Genomic DNA, 20,116 nt, shown 5'->3' on the forward strand with positions numbered 1-20,116 from the left:
TCAGTGATGAGTATTGTGTTCAGTGATGAGTAAGAACTTTGCTCCTCACAAGTTAATGTCAAATACTTTAACACTGAAAATGCAAATAGTTACGTTGCACTACAGAAAGAATCTTTGATACATAAGCAGTGGGCTTCCCAGTTCCAATGGAACAAAATTGCACCAGTACTATACTGGGATACATTGGCGGTCCAACCAGCGTAAAGAAAGCCAAACAGGAGGTCAACCACAAACACTGCTTGATGGACTGTAAGACCCATTGACTGTGATCAAACCAGACGAACATGATGGCCTTTTGGTGAAGTTAAGAGGGCTGCATAAGAAATCTCGTCCAAAAAGAAGCTCATTCAGATTCTTGGGCGCCAGTAGGTTGACAATGTCTGTGCTGTGCTCGTTCGTAGGGACGAGATCATCATCGCTGTGCACATGTCCTAAAAATGCACCTTTGAAAGGCCACCTCCAGATGTCGTAAATGCTCGTCTCATGTAGAGCCAATTACCCAGATGTCAGTGAGGTAGTTTCCGCAACAGGAAATCTCAAGAATCAGCTGCTCCAAGTATCATTGATAAATTTTCTGACACAGACGAAGATCCATAATGAAAGTATTAAAGGAAAGGTGGTACTGAGCACCAAGAAATTCTGAGAAGCTGCGTCCATTGGCGTCTGCAGGTATGCATGGCGCAAGTCGATGCCTGAAAAATACTGGCCCCAAATAACTTCTCCGGCCACAGAACTGGATACGAATCCATAACACATTGCGTGTTGACCGTCTGTTTGAAATCTGGTTTCCGAACTACCCCCAAAGAGGTGACCCATTGCAGATGAAATAGGAAAAAAACGACACCGAGACCCTGCCAACGCCTTAACTCGGCCTTGATCTTGTCGCGCATGACGAAGGGAATATAGCTGAGGGCGACAAAATTTAGATAACACTTATGACATCAAAATACTGGAGCCTCCGAAAACAATCCTGTGGCTTCCTGACTTTCACAAACTGTTGCCAAATGGCGTACCCTGCGGCGTATCGAACACATGCGGGCAGTCCTGTTGAACATGCACCAGATCAGAATTGGGGCAGGACCGCCTGACTGCCCACTGAGCAGAAACAGGTGTAGAAGCGGAGGTGCGATGTGATGTTTGGTTTGTGGGGTGCTCAACTGTGCGATCATCAGCGCCCGTACAAAGCCCCAATTTTTAAGCAGTCCAATTTTTTCACAATCTAATCTAACCACGTCACGAATGATGATGATGAAATGACGAGGGCATCACAAACACCCAGTCCCCGGGCAGAGAAAACCCCCAATCTGACAGGAAATCAAACACGGGGGCCCGTGATCCAGACACAGCAACGATAGTCACTAGACCACGAGCTGCGGACGTAGAAGTGAAGAGACACAGAGAACCTGAAAAAACATTTGGAGCGGGGATTACGGCACTTCGATTCATGTGAGCCCACCGCGCCCGACGCGGGTGAAGATGGGCAGTGCCGTGACGTCACTGAACTTGAATCGTCAACACTGGCAACACACGGCGACTCAGCGCAAGGCAAGGCCTCTTGGCTCACACTATGTGTCACCGGGAGCCCTTTACCACGCACATCCGACTTCGCCACCTTTCAGTTCTCGGAAAGTTCGTCTCTTGCTGCTGTCTTACATCCAAGTGATTCCATAATCTTAGCTGAACTGGTCACTCTGGAATTAAGGAAAACGGGAAGGAGTGGGCCCAGAAAACAAATGGTTATTATTGCATGCAAATAACAATTTATTGATAAGTTAAAATTTAACTTAAAATCGAAGAAATTAATATTGCAATTTGAATCTTAAGGCCACATTTTAAAATAAATATACTTTTAAGAATAATAATAAGAAGAGGACCAACGACGTAAAAGTTCAGGTGAAATTTGCAATTTAAATCTTAAGGCCACATGCCTACAAGGTTACTCTTTTCAGGCTACTGTAGTCAAACGAAGCCACACTTAATACTCACCTTGTGTAAGGTGCCGGCGCTCCATGGGTGGAAGAGGTGCCTTGAGATGGTCATTTTTAAACAAACGGTCGAATGGCGTATCCGGCAGATCGGTCCAGGGTGAAGCAGATGAACCAGGCTGCGAGCAACGTGAAGTGGCAGTCCATACCACCCAATGAATTGCGGTGTCACTAACCAACGATCGGACGGCCACAGAGTTGCCCCTTTGCACAGCTGGGGGCCCGCACTAGCTGGCTGAAGCGACGAAGGCAGACCTCACCAACTGACCGACACGCCCCACACACCACTCGTCCAACAGCCCATTTCCTGTGTTGGACGGATGTGGCTTTCGGAGACCAACTTGGCTCAAACGGCCCAACTCAGATCTCACATAAGAAACCCAATGCCATAAACAATTCGGCTCTAACCGTGCAACTCCACTGTCTCAGACCTACTGTCTTCCCACTCCGAGACACCACGAAGCCAACCCTTCCTCCGACTTCGACCAAAGATGCTTACTGAATAAATAGTATATCAATAGCAAACTCGAGCCAGTGGCGCCAGACAAGACCCAACCGAAGTAAAATATGGCGCCACGGCTCAAGCAACACTGCTGAAGAAGAGTCGGGCATGGTCAGTGACCTAGTTCGTACATCTGGGTCGGGTGTTAGCCAGACGAACATGTCCTTAAATGGCGGATGCGAATACGAGGTGGTACAATGGGAACACTCAAACCGACACTAGCATAAGAGACCTCGCAGGTGGGTGATCCAGGCGCATGCGACTTCCCAAGACACCTGTGGTGCTGGTTAAACTCTAACCGTGCCGCCACCAAATGGGTCTGATCACTAAAATACTGCTTGAACAACTTACGAAGTTAAGTTTCTCGCCGTTGGTAGAGGGCTTCAAATTCTGCATGATTTCGTATAATCCTACACTGCTGAACATTAACAAGGCAGCCTTATCAGCTTGACTGACGATACGCCTTGCCCATTAGTGCAGCAAAAACTGGCACAGGTAATTCTCACGCGTTTGCGTAGAGTCATTGAAGTCGGAAGTCGGTGAAACGCGCATCGGTAAGGAGGGGGGGGGGGGGGGAGGTATGCTTGTCCGCCGGTGCCTGCCCATCAGAGCAGTGTGAGAACTGCTTGGTTAGTTCCTACATCTACATCTTTTATTGCTACTCCTGCCACCATTGAAAAAATTCCGGATCCACTACAAAAAAAGCGTCACACGCGTAAGAACATCAACCTCACGACTTTTATATCTGCACAAGGAGTGGACAACGCTGCGAACCGTCACTATCGACATAAAAGGTAACTAATTGAGCCGACATGGCTTGAAACCCGCAAGAGGGAACTACGAGGGTTGTTTTTTAAGTAAGGGCCGTTCGCGCGTATAGTCCCGTAGTTCGCGCGGACGCCGCAACAAGCCACCGCGCCACCCGCCGGCATCCTTCCCGTTCACACTGGTGCAAGTTGCAGCTCTGTAGCTGACGTCTACGCATCGCTGTGCTACTTTATAATGTTTACGATTATTGAATCGCCCGCCGCGTGTGAGATACGGTCAGTGATACGTTTTTTGACCGCGAGAAGCCTATCAGCTGCAGAAATTCATCGTCAGTTAACAGAAGATTATGGCTTGAATGCAATGAGTGAAGGTAAAGTGCGTCAATGGGTTAGAGAGTTTAAAAATGGCCGTCAAAACGTCCATGACGAAGAACGCTCAGGCCGGCCCTCTGTGATCACTGATGATTTGGTGGCTGCAGTCGAAACAAAGATTCATGAGGACAGAAGATTCACAATTTCCACTCTTTCTTTGGAATTTCCACAAGTTTCAAGATTGGTTTTGTACAAAATTGTGTCTGAAAACCTAAACTTTAAGAAACTGTGTTCTCGGTGGGTACCCAGACTCCTCACAGAGGACTACAAAGGGAAGAGATTTGGCACTTCATTGGACTTTTTGATTCGTTACGAGGAAGAAGGGGATGACATGTTGAGTCAAATTGTCACTGGAGATGAAACGTGGGTATCTCATATCACTCCCGAAAGCAAGCGACAATCGATGGAATGGCGACACACAACCTCACCCGTCAAGGTCAAAGCCAAACAGACGCTGTCAAAGCGCAAGATTATGGCAACTGTGTTCTGGGACCGGCGCGGTGTTTTGCTAGTGGACTTTATACCACGAGGAACGACAATCAACTCAGATGCTTACTGTACAACTCTAAAGAAGCTCCGCAGAGCAATTCAAAACAAAAGGCGCGGCATGCTGACAAAAGGAGTTTTGCTCCTGCACGATAACGCTAGGCCTCACACCTCTCAAAAGACTCGGGATTTGATTGATTCTTTTGGCTGGGCAGTTTTGGACCATGCACCATACAGCCCCGACCTTGCTCCTAGCGATTTTCACCTTTTCCGGTACCTGAAACACCATCTTGGCGGGCAGCGCTTCAGTGACGACGATGAAGTGAAAGCGGCCGTGAACTCTTGGCTGTCGGAGCAGGCGGCCGAATTCTTTGAATAAGGAATTAAAAACTTAGTTGTACGGTATGTCAAGTGCTTAAATAAACAAGGCGACTATGTAGAAAAATAGGTCAAAGTGTGTAGAATCAGAAAATAAAAGTTTTTTTACAAAAGTATTTGTATCTTTTTTTTAAATAAAAACGGCCCTTACTTAAAAAACAACCCTCGTAAATTGAGGTGTGAACCAATCGACGGGGGGCAAATAGTGCGGATTCCGCATAGAGACGAGTGCGGAGGTAGAAAGAAAAGCATTCAGTGCGAACGAGTCACACTAGCATGCAGAAACAGAGCACGGCACGAGGCCAAAGCAAGGTCCGAAGGAGTTGAAATCAGTGTAAGAACTGACGGATCAGCACTATCGCCACTGACAGGTAAACAAACGCCTGGATCAGCGGCTTTGCCCGTGCCACACTTCGCATGTGCCCTCCATGCCAGCGTTCTGTCCTATTCCTTCGTGACATCCACGCCAACTCACTTGCATCCTACTCGATATCCACTGGCGGGAATATTAAAATGACATTTCTGGAAAGCGGTTCGTTGTTTCGGGGAAGGGGAACAAACAGCGAGGTCATCGATCCCATCGGATTATGGAAGGATGGGGAAGGAAATCGGCTCAAAGGAACCATCCCGGAATTTGTCTGAAGTGACTTAGGTAAATCACGCAAAACCTAAATCAGGATGGCCAGAAGCGGGTTTGAACCGTCGTCATCCCGAATGCGAGTCCATTGTGCTGACCACTGGGCCACCTCGCTCGGTGAAAACCGAAAGTCTCCTCACCAGGAATCAACATGTACTTTTTCAAACAAAGATCATGTGAAATCCAGCTCGCTCTGTTCCTCCATAAGGTACAGAAAGTTGCAGATAACGGCGTCTAGGTTGATGCCGTGTGACTTGACTTCGAGGAGGCGTTTGATATAGTTCCACGCTGCTGTCTAATGAACATAATATGATAGTACAGAATATTAGACCAGCTGCGTGATTGTGTGAATGATTTCATAACAAATAAAACACAACGTATCATTCTCAGCGGAGAGAAATCTTAAAACGAAAAAATAACTATAGGTGTACATGAACGGTACTTCTCACAACATATGTAAATAACCTAGAGCAAAACTTCGAAGTTCCATGAGGCTTTTTGCGGATGATGCTATTGTATACAGAAAAATCATAATGTAGAAAAATGTGGTGAAATGCAGGAAGACCTGCAAAACGTTAAGGCTTGATGCAGGTATTCGCATTTTTTTTGGGGGGGGGGGGGGGGAGGAGGAGACCAGACAGCGAGGTCATCGGTCTCATCGGATTAGGGAGGGACGTGGAAGGAAGTCGGCCGTGCCCTTTCACAGGAACCATCCTGGCATTTGCCTGGAGCGATTTAGGGAAATAACGGGAAACCTAAATCAGGATGGCCGGACGAGGGATTGAACCGTCGTCCTCCCGAACGTGAGTCCAGTGTGCTAGCCACAGCGCCACCTCGCTCGGTAGGTATTCGCAGTTGACCCCCTATATAAATAATGGAAGATTTTAAGCATAAATATGCATATAATAATTTATATGACTACAAGTTTCCAGAACGATCACATCCATTAAATGTCTGAAGGTATGTATACAGAGCGATTTAATGTGAAACAACCACATAAAACTAATCACAGGTAAGGCAGGCGCCAGACAGATATATTAGAACAATCCTGAGGAAGTACTGGATGCACCCGTACAACGTTATAAATACTAAACATAGTTCGTTTTGTGTTTCATGTGGGGCCTCTCAACACGAATATAAATTCATAAATTTTACAGAATGAGTCCCGACAGTTTTCACTTTTGAAGGACCTATTATCAGCTACTGTGACAAAACAGGACAAGAATTTTCGACTTGCTGTTTTCGTTGCTGACGCGGGAAACTCCCCATCGCATCCCCTCAGTTTTAGCAGTAAGTCGGCCCTTTTGATGGCCCGTCAAACACTGAACACAGATCCAAAATGAAAACAGGAAGAAGGTGTACTAAACTGTGGAAAAAAGAAGAAAAATAGAAACAATGAAGGTTACAAATGTAATATGTGCAACATCGAGTTACATTAAACCATACTCGGGTCGTGGTCCTGTGGTCACGGTATTAGGCTTGGAAGGGAAAGATTGGGATTCAAATTTCCCTCCTGCTTAACATTTTTTTCACTAAATTGTAAACTGTCCGTCCCGCCATTGACGTGCCTGTTCCCTGTATTTGAATCTGGGTGTCTGCGTCGTGGCGTAATATCCGTTTACAGCAGCAGTGTTTAACGAAGGGACCTCCAGACGTAAATACCTCCTATTTCTTCTACACTGTTACCATATGTTGTCGCTCTTGCGTTCCGTTTTAGTAGTTTTGAATTCCACCGTTGTAACAAAGTTCACACCCGTTTATTTATTGTTTTCATTTCTGTGAGAGGCCTATGCAGCATCTCGCCTGCGCTCACAACTCATCACATTTACTTGCGACAGTAACATATTCTTACTAGATGACTCATATTCTACGAGGGTGAGTCAAATTAAAACCTTAAATTTGTAATAACAAATCGAAATTTAGCGCCGTTATCCTGTAAGTTGGTAAGCGTGCTACAAACAGCGTGCAGAATGGCCTGTAGGTGGCAGCATAGTGCAGATGCACACATACCGTCGCAGTATCTGTATAAAGATGGCCGCCCCACTTGCGACTTGCACCAGGGAAGAACAGCATTCTGTTATTCGGTTTTTGCATATTGCAGGTGTGAAACCTATTGAAATTTGTCGACGAATGAAGGTTCAGAACGGTGATGCATGTTTGTCACAGCTGCAAGTCTACGAATGGAGTAGGAAGTTCGCAAATGGTGTGACGTCAGTGGAAGATGCTCCTCGTCCAAGTCAGGTACAACGAGACGTGACTCCACAGAACACTGCAGCAGTTGAAGCCATAGTGAAGGAAAATCGCCGACTGACACTGAATGACATTGCAGCATGTTCACTGATAAGCCATGGGTCAGCCCACCACATTGTGCATGATGTGCTCTAGTTTCACAAAGTGTCTGCAAGAGTGGTGCGACGGCAGCTGACTCCTGAAATGAGAGAACGACGTGTTGATGCTTGTGAAGAACTTCTTCGGCGCTTTGAACGAGAAGGTGATGGCTTCCTCGCAAGAATCGTTACTGGGGACGAAACCTGGTTTCACTTCCACCAACCGGAAACGAAGGGAGCGAGCAACCCAAACCTCGCCCCAAGTGATTTCCATATGTTTGGACCACTCAAAAACGCAATGGGAGGAAAGAAGTTATGTTCTGATGAAGAGGTACGCCACGCGGTGCATGAGTGGTTGCGCGGACTAACAAAAGATTTTTTTCTAAAGCGCTGGAGGACTTGCATTGAGCGGGGGGAGATTATGTTGAAAAGTGATACAGCTTTGTACCACTTCTGCACAATAAATAATATTTAAAAAAATATTTAAGGTTTTCATTTGACTCACCCTCGTATGATGAATAGTGAGAACATGCGAGACGCCGCATAGACCGCTCCCACAAATGGAAATAACAAAGTGTAAACTAAATTACAACGGTGCAATTCAAGAGTCAAAACTTATAAAACGGAAGGCAAGAGCCATAACATGTGGTACCTGTGTAGAAAAAATAGGAGGTATGTACGTCTGTAGGTCCCATCGTTACACGTCGCTGTTGCAAACGGACATTACGCCACGATACAGACACAAATTTTAATACAGCGAACAGACACGTTAATGACCGGACGGACAGTTCTGAAGTTTGTGAAAAAAATGTTAGGCACGAGAGAGATTTGAAGCCAGACCTTCCCCGTAGCAACCTAACACCGTGACCGCATGACTGCGACCAGAGTCTCTCGCTACTACCGATCGACATTGCACGTATTAAATTTCTAACGTCCATTGTTTTTATTTTTCTTCTCTTTTCCACAGTTCAGTACACCTTCTTCCTGTTTTCATGTTTGATCTGTGTTCAGTGTTTGACGGGCCATCAAAAGGGCCAACTTGCTGCTAAATCTGAGGGGGTGCAATGGAGAGTTTCTCTTGTGAGAGGCTAATCATTACAATAAGGTAATCTGGTGAAAGTCTATAAATGACATCGAAAATTTCACCATGAGAAGTTTATATTTTGTAAGACCACCTAGAATGGTACTTTATTCCATGTTATACACGTATGAATAATGTTTAGAAATAAAGAAATCTGCGATAGTATTTCTACAACTGTTCCATTTCGCAACGTAGCATAAGGTTCAGTTTGAGGACTACTCGGAAGAAACGTTGCTTGACTTTAAGTGAGATCAGTAGTGGATGGTGAACACTGCATATGAGAGGGCAATGTTTTTGAAGAAACAGAAGAAGCCTATGATGATAAGAAAACTCCCGACTTCCTTGGGTTCGTCCAGCTGCTCATTCAGAAGTAGCAGACATTTAGGTTTCAGATCTCGCTTGTCACAAAGTTTCCTGAAATCAGGGAGCATAGACTGAATAAAAAGAAACCATCGAGTCACCATCATAGCTGATGGCTCCCAGTGTCTTTTCATTCCAGTAAGCTTCATATTTCCAGCTTCATCTGGTATCGGCACCGTGCGATAAAAGGAAAAACGAGGCATCTCCACAGACTACATAACAAGCGGCAATAGCCTCGCGAATCACACATAGTGGCCACCCTTGTCATGCACCCTCAAATCTATCTCACAAATTTTCTTGGAAATGGAAAGAGGTATCGTTCTCCCTCCACCATTAAAAAACATTTCGACATGTTAACTGTATTTCGTAGACAGCGATATATGTCCTAAAATCCACCAGATGTAAACTGGTCAGCGAGTGCATTCTTCACTGCAACCTTTCAAAATATGCCATGTAGTTTACCAGTTTGTCAGGTACTACAACAACTATGGCCAATAGCGAAAAGAAGACGGAGCAGCTCCGTTAGAATCGAATGAGAACGACTGCACAGCAGAGAGCATACGCGAATCTGAAAACCATGGTTTCTAATATTTCACGAAAAAAGAAACAGCTTTAATGAGGAAAAAGTAAAGAGAAGAATGTAGCGTTGCTTCGTTTAGGTAAAGAACACTTTTTTCGAGACACATCTGACGGCTTCGAAATTCATATCGTACGACATAGTTGCGTGGAGCACCCAGCATAAGCTGTCGTAGCGGGCGCTACAACACAGATAAATGTCGGCGACGTATTGCTGCCATCCCAGTGTGAACTAGTTAAGTCGCTTCAACTGTTTTTCTATGTACTCCACCAGCTCAGATCGCTTTTGCGCCATATCGTTAGTCACATTACGTACCGTATCGCGTAACGTATCGCCTCAATGGGAACTGCATCTTAAAATTCCCAGAGCGTACGTTTCTGGAAAAGCCAACCAATACAACGCTCCCTCCTACATTCACTGGTATCCAAAATTAAAGCAACAAACGGAAATTTTGCAAAGTTGCGTTTATTTTGCCACAAACAGAATAAACAGGTGGTAGTAAAGTAAAAACAATGTAGAGAATATACAACGTAATCAACTGCAACATGCTTAACGGTAGACAAAAATGTTCTTCGCTTTTTTCGCAGCTGTACGGATTTGTACGCACATTCTGACAACTGGTTAATGTGTTACGTATCGTGCGTGACCAGCTCTGTGACCAATACAGGCCTGACAACGACGGGACATGCTGTAAATGATATCGAACTCATGTTGAGCCAATAACTTCCATTCTCGCTGCAGAGCTGCTCACACGCCTTGGAAAGTAATTGGTGGATTTTGACGTGATGCAGGCCGTCTCCCTAGTGCATCCCAGACATCCTCTAGGTGTTTGAAATCGGGAGAGCGAGCAAGCCACGCCATACGTGCAATATCTTCCGCTTCCGAGCATGAGATCCCGAGACCTCCTCACGGAACCTGACAGCAGTTAAATGTTGATGATTCGCACAGACAATTTCATGAAGAGGTGTTCGACTGGTCAACATTATCCCTCCCTACAGCATTAGCGATCTGAGACGCCCGCTAAACCCGCAGGGCAGAACAGATGATTAGGATTGTGGAAAGGGCCAAATAAGGTGTCGGTCAGGTTCACTCGAAATTGTAATTTATTGTAATTTAATAACGCCTTTATACCAGAACGGCACATAGCCGTACATTTAGAACCACGAGTTTCAAAAAGGCAATTATTTCACGGTTGAAGGCCTTCAAACAAGAAATCTTAAAAATCAACAAATATAAATGCAGTAAAAATAGCAAATAAAATAATTAAAATACATATGGTATCAAAGCTAGGCTGGAAAGCTTAAAGGCAAAAGTAGATGGAACAAACACATGCAAGGTGCAATACAAGCGGCTGAGGGCCACAATTAAATTTGCAAATTTTAAACTATATTACCATAATCTCTTAAGGCAGAAGGCCGCAATGTATTTGCTTAAAGGGGAATTTCAAGAATAAGGTTTTAAGCAGCTTAAGGCCCACAATTGATTTTCCAAAATTCAAAAATACATAAAGTCCAATAAAAACAAGAATCTTTAAATCATTGGCTATGATACTTTATAAACAGACATTTCAACACCGGTGGGAAGGACAATAAAGAAAATGGCACTCATAAGCCTCCAGGGAGGTCGGTCTGCCGTCGTTCACTTAGGTGAGACAGGCGGTGAGCCCAACTACACTCGATCCGTCGGAACCTAACCAGGGGACAGCCACGGACCGACCGACACAACGACTTGCTTGCCACCAATCAGTGCATGAGAACTCAAACAGAAAAGGTTACGAACGTGATAAGCCATAATCAAGTATATATTAGCTGTCAAAACTACACGCCATGTTGGACAGCGACAACAGATGAGGAAAGGACGCTGCCTGAAATTACGTTAGTGCCCAGGGCAGGTAACCGGAACACTAACGGCCACAAGGCATAAAATTCCGCTGGTACACTTGAATTTGAAATACAGTGATACAGTGAACTTCACCCAAAAGGAATACTGCCTGAATTTACGTCAGTGGCCAGGGCAGGTGACTAGAACACTAACGGCCACAAGGCAGAAAATTCCGCTGGTGTAATCAAATTGCCGGCCACGGGGGCCGAGCGGTTCTAGGCGCTTCAGTTAGGAACCACGCGGCTGTTATGTTCGCAGGTTCGAATCCTGCCTCAGGCAGGGATGTGTGTGATGTCCTTAGGTTAGTTAGGTTTACGTAGTTCTATGTCTAGGGGACTGATGACCTCAGATGTTAAGTCCCATAGTGCTTACAGCCATTTGAACCATTTTTGTACTCAAATTGTAGTCAACCAATATAGTTAATTGCACCGCATGGCGGCTAAATTTCAGCAATAGAAACACTCGGTATTGCTCACAGGAAAACGTCCCCAACAGTGAACATGAATGGACGCGGCTTGGGTAGTTGAAACTACTACTCAGCTTTGACGTCCTGAGTCGGTGAACCACGAAGCTCGAAGTGATCGGACAGCTCCACACACGCTCCGACACTATGCAGGGACCGCCAGCGGACCCAGCCGACTGCACCGAACGGAGATAACTTCCCTGGTCCGCAGTAACCGACCGACCTGAACGATACCCAACAGTAACTAAGCACGCATGAAGATAAACTGGGAGTCGATGCACACACAAACACACACACACACACACACACACACACACACACACACACACACACACACACACACACAGCCGACTCATTAACGATCGGCGAGCGAAGACGCGTCTTCCGGTAGGACAACCGACCGACGATCAACGAAGACCGTGGCCCGGCTAAAGTGATGTGTGGCGGCAATGGTCGGGCGATCCACGTCGACGAAGACCTCACTGTTGCTCCAACCCGACCACACTAGTACCGCATTGCTACTCCCTGACAGGCAGGTCCGGACTGCGCTCCAGAAGCATTCCAACTGACTAGCAGCCCGAACTCGCGACGCGACCCGAACTCCCTTACGACAGACAACGACCGGGAAGTACTAGCAGTCGAGCAAAGATACTACGAGGGGATATATCGATACGCGCTGCTAGCGCCGGTCACGGATAGGCAAAGCAGCAACTCAGTGACAGTAGTAATTTAAATTAACGTAATGAGATGGAAGTACGTAAAAACAAGATCTAAAATAGATGATGGCGGGAACACGAGCCACGCACAGTTCAGGATCCTACTCGATATAGGTCTCTTTCCACAGTGTTTCAGTCCAGAAATCGTGTTCCAGACGCGAATCCGTCAAGAGTACCTTTCCAGATCAAATCGGGACTCACCTGTGAAAGTAACATTGGCCCACTGCTCGACCATCCATGTGGTATGTTGACGGCTCAACTCTCGACGTTCCCTTCTGTGAAGACACGCCAGAGGGCCCGCATCTCGTGGTCGTGCGGTAGCGTTCTCGCTTCCCACGCCCGGGTTCCCGGGTTCGATTCCCGGCGGGGTCAGGGATTTTCTCTGCCTCGTGATGGCTGGGTGTTGTGTGCTGTCCTTAGGTTAGTTAGGTTTAAGTAGTTCTAAGTTCTAAGGGACTTATGACCACAGCAGTTGAGCCCCATAGTGCTCAGAGCCATTTGAACCATTTTTTGACACGCCAGAGGTAAACAGACAGCAGGTTTCCAACAAAGAAGGCCTCTCTGTTGAAGTCTTCTGACGTCTTCTGTAAACCGTTTGCTTCGATACAACACGTCCAGAGGATGCTGCGAAGTCAGATGCCAGTTGCAGTGCAGTACCAAGGCGGTACTCTCGTGCCCCTACAGCCAAATAACGATCCAAACTTTCTGACGTCACACGTGGTCGGCTCTGTCCTACTCTCCAGGGTACAGTTCCGGTATCTATAAACTGTCACCTCATCCGAAAAACAACAGAACGATTCACATTAATCCATGCGGCCACATCAGTTTGCGACCGTCCTGCTTCCATTCTACCTAAGGTCCTCCACCGCAGAGGGTCTGGTAGGCGTCTTCTCTGTGCCATACTGCACCGTCTGTGACTGTGCACAAAGCGACTGTGGATGTGGCACTACCCTGAAAACACTACCCCGCTTGGTAGGTGCCCTGATGTCATCGTTGGCGTGGTTGTCCGTTGACCGTAATGCCATCTTGCGTGCAGAACACGATCGTACGGACATCTATTGACAGTTTGTATGACTATATCGCGAATTGGACATAGGATGGGAAAATAGCGGTTCGTTACTTTAATTTGTGGAGCAACCAGCATTCACTGTTGCTACGACACAGATAAGAGTCGGTGACGTATTGTTGTCGTCCCAGTGTGAACTAGTAAAGTCGCCTCAACTCTTTTTATATGCAGTCCACCAATCCCTGGCGCTTTTGTGTAATACCGTTAGCCACATCACGTACCTTATCGCCTCAATGGGGACTACGATTCTTGGAGCATACGTTTCTGAACGAGTCAACCAATATAATGCTTCCTTCTACATATACCTCGCGAACGGACCAAGAATTTAAAATTAGAGGTACTCAGGCTCACACTGGACCTTACCAACAATCATTGTTCCCGTAGGCCATTTCCGAGTGGAACAGGAAAGGGGAGGGCGTGACAGTGATACAGACAATATTCTCAGCCACATACCACAACACTACATGGTGGTTTGCGGAGTATAGAAGTAGATGTAGAACTGTCCACTGCCAGCCTGCACATTACAGGGGGGAATGCAAGCACTGTTAAATAAAATAAAAGAAGTGGACACCATCTGTTGGTACTGGCCAACAGTAACGAGCAGCAACCACCCGACAACGTGAAGCAGATATCTTGAAGAAATATTCTGGATTTTACATAACAGAGTGATTGTTAGTTGTGACTTTGTTTGCAAAATACACTACTGGCCATTAAAATTGCTGCACCACAAAGATGACGTGCTACAGATGCGAAATTTAACCGACAGGAAGAAGATGCTGTGATATGCAAATGATTAGCTTTTCAGAGCGTTCACACAAGGTTGGCGCCAGTGGTGACACCTACAACGTGCTGGCATGAGGAAAGTTTCCAACCGATTTCTCATACACAAACAGCAGTTGACCGGCGTTGCCTGGTGAAACGTTGTTATGATGCATCGTGTAAGGAGGAGAAATGTGTACCATCCTGTTTCGGACTTTGATAAAGGTAGCATTGTAGCCTTTCGTGATTGCGGTTTATCGTATCGCGACACTGCTGCTCGCGTTGGTCGAGACCCAATGACTTAGCAGAATATGGAATCGGTGGGTTCAGAATGGTAATACGGAACGCCGTGCTGGGTCCCAACGGCCTCGTATCACTAGCAGTCGAGATGACAGGCATCTTATCTGCATGGCTGTAACGGATCGTGCAGCCACGTCTCGATCCCTGAGTCAACAGATGGGGACATTTGCAAGACAACTACCATCTGCACGAACAGTTCGACGACGTTTGCAGCAGCATGGACTATCAGCTCGGAGACCGTGGCTGCAGTTACCCTCGACGCTGCATCACAGACAGGAGCGCCTGCGATGGTGTACTCAACGACGAACCTGGGTGCACGAGTGGCAGAACGTCATTTTTTCGGATGAATCCAGGTTCTGTTTACAGCATCATGGTGGTCACATCCGTGTTTGGCGACATCGCAGTGAACGCACGTTGGAAGCGCGTATTCGTCATCGCCATACTGGGGTATGATCCAGCGTGATGGTATGGGGTGCCATTGGTTACACGTTTCGGTCACCTCTTCTTGGCACTGACGGCACTTTGAACAGTGTACGTTACATTTCAGGTGTGTTACGACCCGTGGCTCTACCCTTCATTTGATCCCTGCGAAACCCTACATTTAAGCAGCATAATGCACGACCGCATCTTGCAGGTCCTGTACGGGCCTTTCTGGATACAGAAAATGTTCGACTGTTGCCCTGGCCAGCAGATTCTCCAGATCTCTCACCATTTGAAAACGTCTGGTCAATGGTGGCCGAGCAACTGGCTCGTGACAATACGCCAGTCACTACTCTTGATGAACTGTGGTATCGTGTTGAAGCTGTATCGTGTTGGTGCTGTACACCGCATCCAAGCTCTGTTTGACTCAAGGCCCAGGCGTTTGAAGGCCGTTATTACGGGCTGAGGTGGTTGTTCTGGGTACTGATTTCTCAGGATCTATACACCCAAATTGTAATCACATGTCAATTCTAGTATAATACAGTTGCCCAATGAATACCCATTTATCATCTGCATTTCTTCTTGATGTAGCAATTTTAATGATCAGTAGTGTATTACGTTTCTAGCCATAATCTCGTTATTTAATTGTTGCACCACCGACGCTGACCAAGGACGTCAGTTGGGTAAGTAGGAGAAGGCTGGATTTCGTTGAGACACGGTGGCCACATTTCCAGGCTGCGACTCCGGGTTCGGCGCGGGCCTGGCTCGGCGGCTGGACGCGCTGGGTGTGCCCGTGGTGGCGGGCTGCCTCTTCCCGGAGGGCCCTGGAGCCAAGCAGCTGGTCCAGCAGTGCTCCTCCAGGCTGCGCGTCCTGCCACTGGACGTCACCTCGGAGCAGCAGGTGCGCGATGCCGTCTCCAGCATCCGCGACAGCCTGGACGGCCGAGGTACGTCTCTGCTGCCACCTTCAACACCGGTCTCTCTACGTCTAGCACGCGGAACGCAGTTCCGCTTCTTCGACAAACAGTAGAATGTGAAAATGATTTAATAGTCCCTTTCTCGAACTTCTACACTGATGAACCATAACGTTGTGACCACTGCCCGAGTCCAAATTGGATACCGCTTGGTGGGGTTGCTGACACTTTACACCATGTGGAAAGTGTACATTCCCGTTCCAGACTTCTAAGACTTGTAGAGGGTAGTGAGTAGATAATATTTTGAATTGGAACCCTTGTGCTATAACCATTTGAAAACATATTGATAACGTGACCACATCTACAAGTAACTGATCAGACGTGACCCAGTACATCACTCGTTCTACAATTATCTCAAATGGCTCGGAGCACTATGGGACTTAACATCTATGGTCATCAGTCCCCTAGAACTTAGAACTACTTAAACCTAACTAACCTAAGGACATCACACAACAATTATCTCACTAACTTTTATTTTTATACGAACGCATAGCTTCGTGGCGATATACATTCATAAAATTTTCTCGGGTTTCCAGCCGCATCCAGTGGTTTGAAATCCATGAGCTTTCGGCGGAGTTCTTCTAGGCCATTGTCAAATGGTGGTTGTCGAACGATTGCTGCTGCCGTCCTCATATAGCCGAACTGTCTTCAGCGACGTCACTGGTGCTCGCTCGAGGGTGATGTCAGAAACTTTTAACTCGATCGCATCTTCTATAACACTTATCCAAAAACCAGCAGTCATCGTAATAACAAATGTCTGGCGCTACGTTTTCACTGCGCACTTGCCGAGCCCTTTTCAACTTTCCGATGGCCGGGATCTAAGCTGTCCTTAGCTGCAGGCCCCCGTCTTTATTAAGGGTGTTGCCAGAAATTTTTAACTCGATCGCTTCTTTTATAACACTGTCACGAAAACTAGTAGTCGTGTATCGGAAGCCCACCTACACAACCCGATATCTGCATGCTACCAGCTATCACCACCCTTCACAGAAAAGTTCTATTCTGAAGACATTGGTGCATCGAGCGGAAGCAGTTTCAGACGCTGAAAGCCTTCCGTAGCGACTGAGTCACTTACGGAAAGTCTTCAAAGGAAACTGCTACAACAACCGCCAAATTTCGCAAGCCATCTTGACGAAGAAACATAAGCAGAAGACCTCCGAGGAGGGCACGAAGAAGCTTGCGTTCTTGCCGTTCTATGGCTCAACATCAGGAAAGATTAGCTGGTTTCTAAAGAAGCATAAAATCGATACGGTGTTTTTACGGCACTGACTAAAATTAGACAGCTAATGAGGCCTGTGAAAGACGATGTCGGACTCAGAACGCCAAGAGTACGTAAAGTACCGTGTGAGTGTGGACATTTCTATATGGGACAGACTGTACGTAGTACTGAGCAGCGCCGTGTGGAACACGAGGGATGTTTTCGCCTACGGTATCCTGAGAAATCAGCGGCAGCCGAACATACATTAGAAAACGGAAGCCGTATTGCATTAGCGCCAGACATTTGTTATTACGATGACTGCTGGTTTTTGGATAAGTGTTATAAAAGATGCGATCGAGTTAAAAATTTCTGACATCACCCTCAGTAAAGACGGCGGCCTGCAGCTAAGCTCAGCTTGGAACCCTGCCATCGGAGAGTTATAGCGGGCGCGGCAAATATGCGATGAAAACATTACCATACATGGCTCTGAAGCGACCACCATTGACATCACTGAAGACAGCGCGGCTATAAAAGGACGGCACCAGCAATCATTCGACAGTCACCACTTGACAATGGTGAGGAGAACTCGGCCGAAAGCTTGTGGATTTTAAACTACTGGATGCGGCTGGAAGCCCGAGAAAATTTTATCAGTAACTTTTTTTTGCGTCATCAGTCTTCTGACTGCTTTGACACCGCCTGCAACGAATTCCTTTCCTGTGCTAACCTCTTCATCTCAGAGTTGCACTTGCAACCTACGTCCTCAGTTATTTGCTGGATGTAATCCACCCTCTGTCTTCCTCTACAATTTTTGCCCTCTACAGCTTCCTCTAGTACCATGGAAGTCATTCTCTGATGTCTTAACAGATGTCCTAACATCCTGTCCCTTCTCCTTCTCAGTTTTTTCCACATATTCCTTTCCTCTCCAATTCTGCACAGCACCTCCTCATTCCTCGCCTTATCAGTCCACCTAATTTTCAACATTCATCTGCAGCACCACATCTCAAATGCTTTGACTCTCTTCTGCTCCGGTTTTCCCACAGTTCATGTTTCACTACTATATAATTCTGTACTCCAGACGTACATTCTCAGAAATTTCTTCGTCAAATTAAGACCGATCTTTGATATTAGTAGACTTCTCTTGGCCAGGAATGCCCTTTTTTCCATTGCTAATCTGCTTTTGATGTCCTCCTTGCTCCGTCCGTCATTGGTTATTTTGCTGCCTAGGTAGCAGAATTCCTTAACTTCATCTACTTCTTGACCATCTATCCTGATGTTAAATTTCTCGCTGTTCTCATTTCTACTACTTCTCATTACCTTCGTCTTTCTTCGATTTACTTATTATACTGTTCATTCCGTTCAGCTGATCATATAATTCTTCTTCATTTTCACTCAGGATAGCAATGTCATAGGCGAATCGCATCATTGATATCCTGTCACCTTGTATTTTAATCACACTCCCGAACCTTTCTTTTATTTCCATCATTGCTTCTTCGATGTACAGGTTGAACTGTAGGGGTGAAAGACTACATACCTACCTTACACCCTTTTTAATCCGAGCACTTCGTTCTTGGTCGTCCACTCTTATAATTCCCTCTTGTACATATTGTATATTACCTGCCTCTCCCTATAGCTTGCTCCTTATTTTCTCAGAATTTCGAACATCTTGGACTATTTTACATTGTCAAACGCTTTTTCCGGGTCGACAAATCCTATGCACGTGCGTTGATTTTTCATTAATCTTGTTTCCATTATCTACCGCACACTCATAATTGCCAAACAAACTGCTCGTGTGCTTCAGCGTGATGCAGCACGGTCCGTTCCTTGGAGTACCACAGTCATGATTGCTGACAGTGAAGATACCCCTTTTTCCGAAACCGTTGCGTAATTTTGGCGAAAAGGGTGCGCGATGGAGTCGGACGTTATGGAGAAAGAACTTGATAAAGGCGACTAGCAGCTTTTCCATTCCAGTGAGCTTCGCCATTCAGAAGGATCATGTCGGTTATTCTGCAAACGTGTAGTCAGCCATGTTGCTCTAACGCTCACAGCCACGTGAATGAGATTTGAACTACGTCAGAAGCGTAGGACAGACGTCAAGTGACAGCCGATCCGACGTAACTGCCCCAACCCTGACTACCCTGTTCCATACCTACTTAGAAACACGTTTTCAAACGATTGTAGCAGGGAAACGGTATGTTGCCGGACATGGGCTCCTATTCAAAGTATTATGTACTCACTTCGATCTATAAGAACTACAAACCTGTAACGAGAATTTCAGAACATTCTGTATAAGCGGAGGGGGGGGAGGGGAGGGGGAGGGGGGAGGGGGGGGGGGGAGAAACGAATGGGGAATTATCTCTAGTGACGATACGGACCTCAAATGGGGAATGCCATTGGCATAAGCGATTCTGGCAAAAAGACAGATTATTTACAAAAGGTAGCGCGACACAAATCGCAAATATTTGAAGAACTGCATGATTTACCACCAAGAGCTGCCGATAAAATTCTTGCATTGAAGAACCAGTTTCGGCCCACGCACCATCATCATTTTCGTAACGGCACTTACAACTCTATACTAGCCGATATAAAATCAATGACGGCATACAATAAAGTCTATGAATTCCTCACTGTAAATTAAATTACAACACACAGAATAATGTAACCAACTATAAACAAAGCATATCATGAAAAACATAGCTACATCGTATTTATATGGAGTTACCTGTTGTCACATAGTAACAGAAACTAGTTCGTTATTCATACAAGGTGGCAAACAGTACACTCTTCGCTATTATTATTTTGTCGAAAAATGACGTTCTGAACCCGTGACTGTGTAAAAAATATACGTCGACTATTATATAATACAGGACAGC

The 20,116-nt window shown here is 46.1% G+C and overlaps 1 protein-coding gene across 3 annotated transcripts in view; it reads left to right on the forward strand.

Moving 5' to 3' along the window:
* LOC126418639 (short-chain dehydrogenase/reductase family 9C member 7-like) overlaps nt 1-20,116 on the forward strand; it is a 173,546-nt gene that overhangs the window by 57,218 nt on the left and 96,212 nt on the right. For all 3 annotated transcript variants that reach the window (XM_050085495.1, XM_050085514.1, XM_050085504.1), the window contains exon 3: nt 15,812-16,024. In XM_050085495.1, coding sequence (XP_049941452.1) covers nt 15,812-16,024 — 213 coding nt within the window. The remainder of the gene's footprint in view (nt 1-15,811; nt 16,025-20,116) is intronic.

Source organism: Schistocerca serialis, chromosome 1 (genome assembly GCF_023864345.2).
Source record: "Schistocerca serialis cubense isolate TAMUIC-IGC-003099 chromosome 1, iqSchSeri2.2, whole genome shotgun sequence".
NCBI lineage: Eukaryota > Metazoa > Arthropoda > Insecta > Orthoptera > Acrididae > Schistocerca > Schistocerca serialis.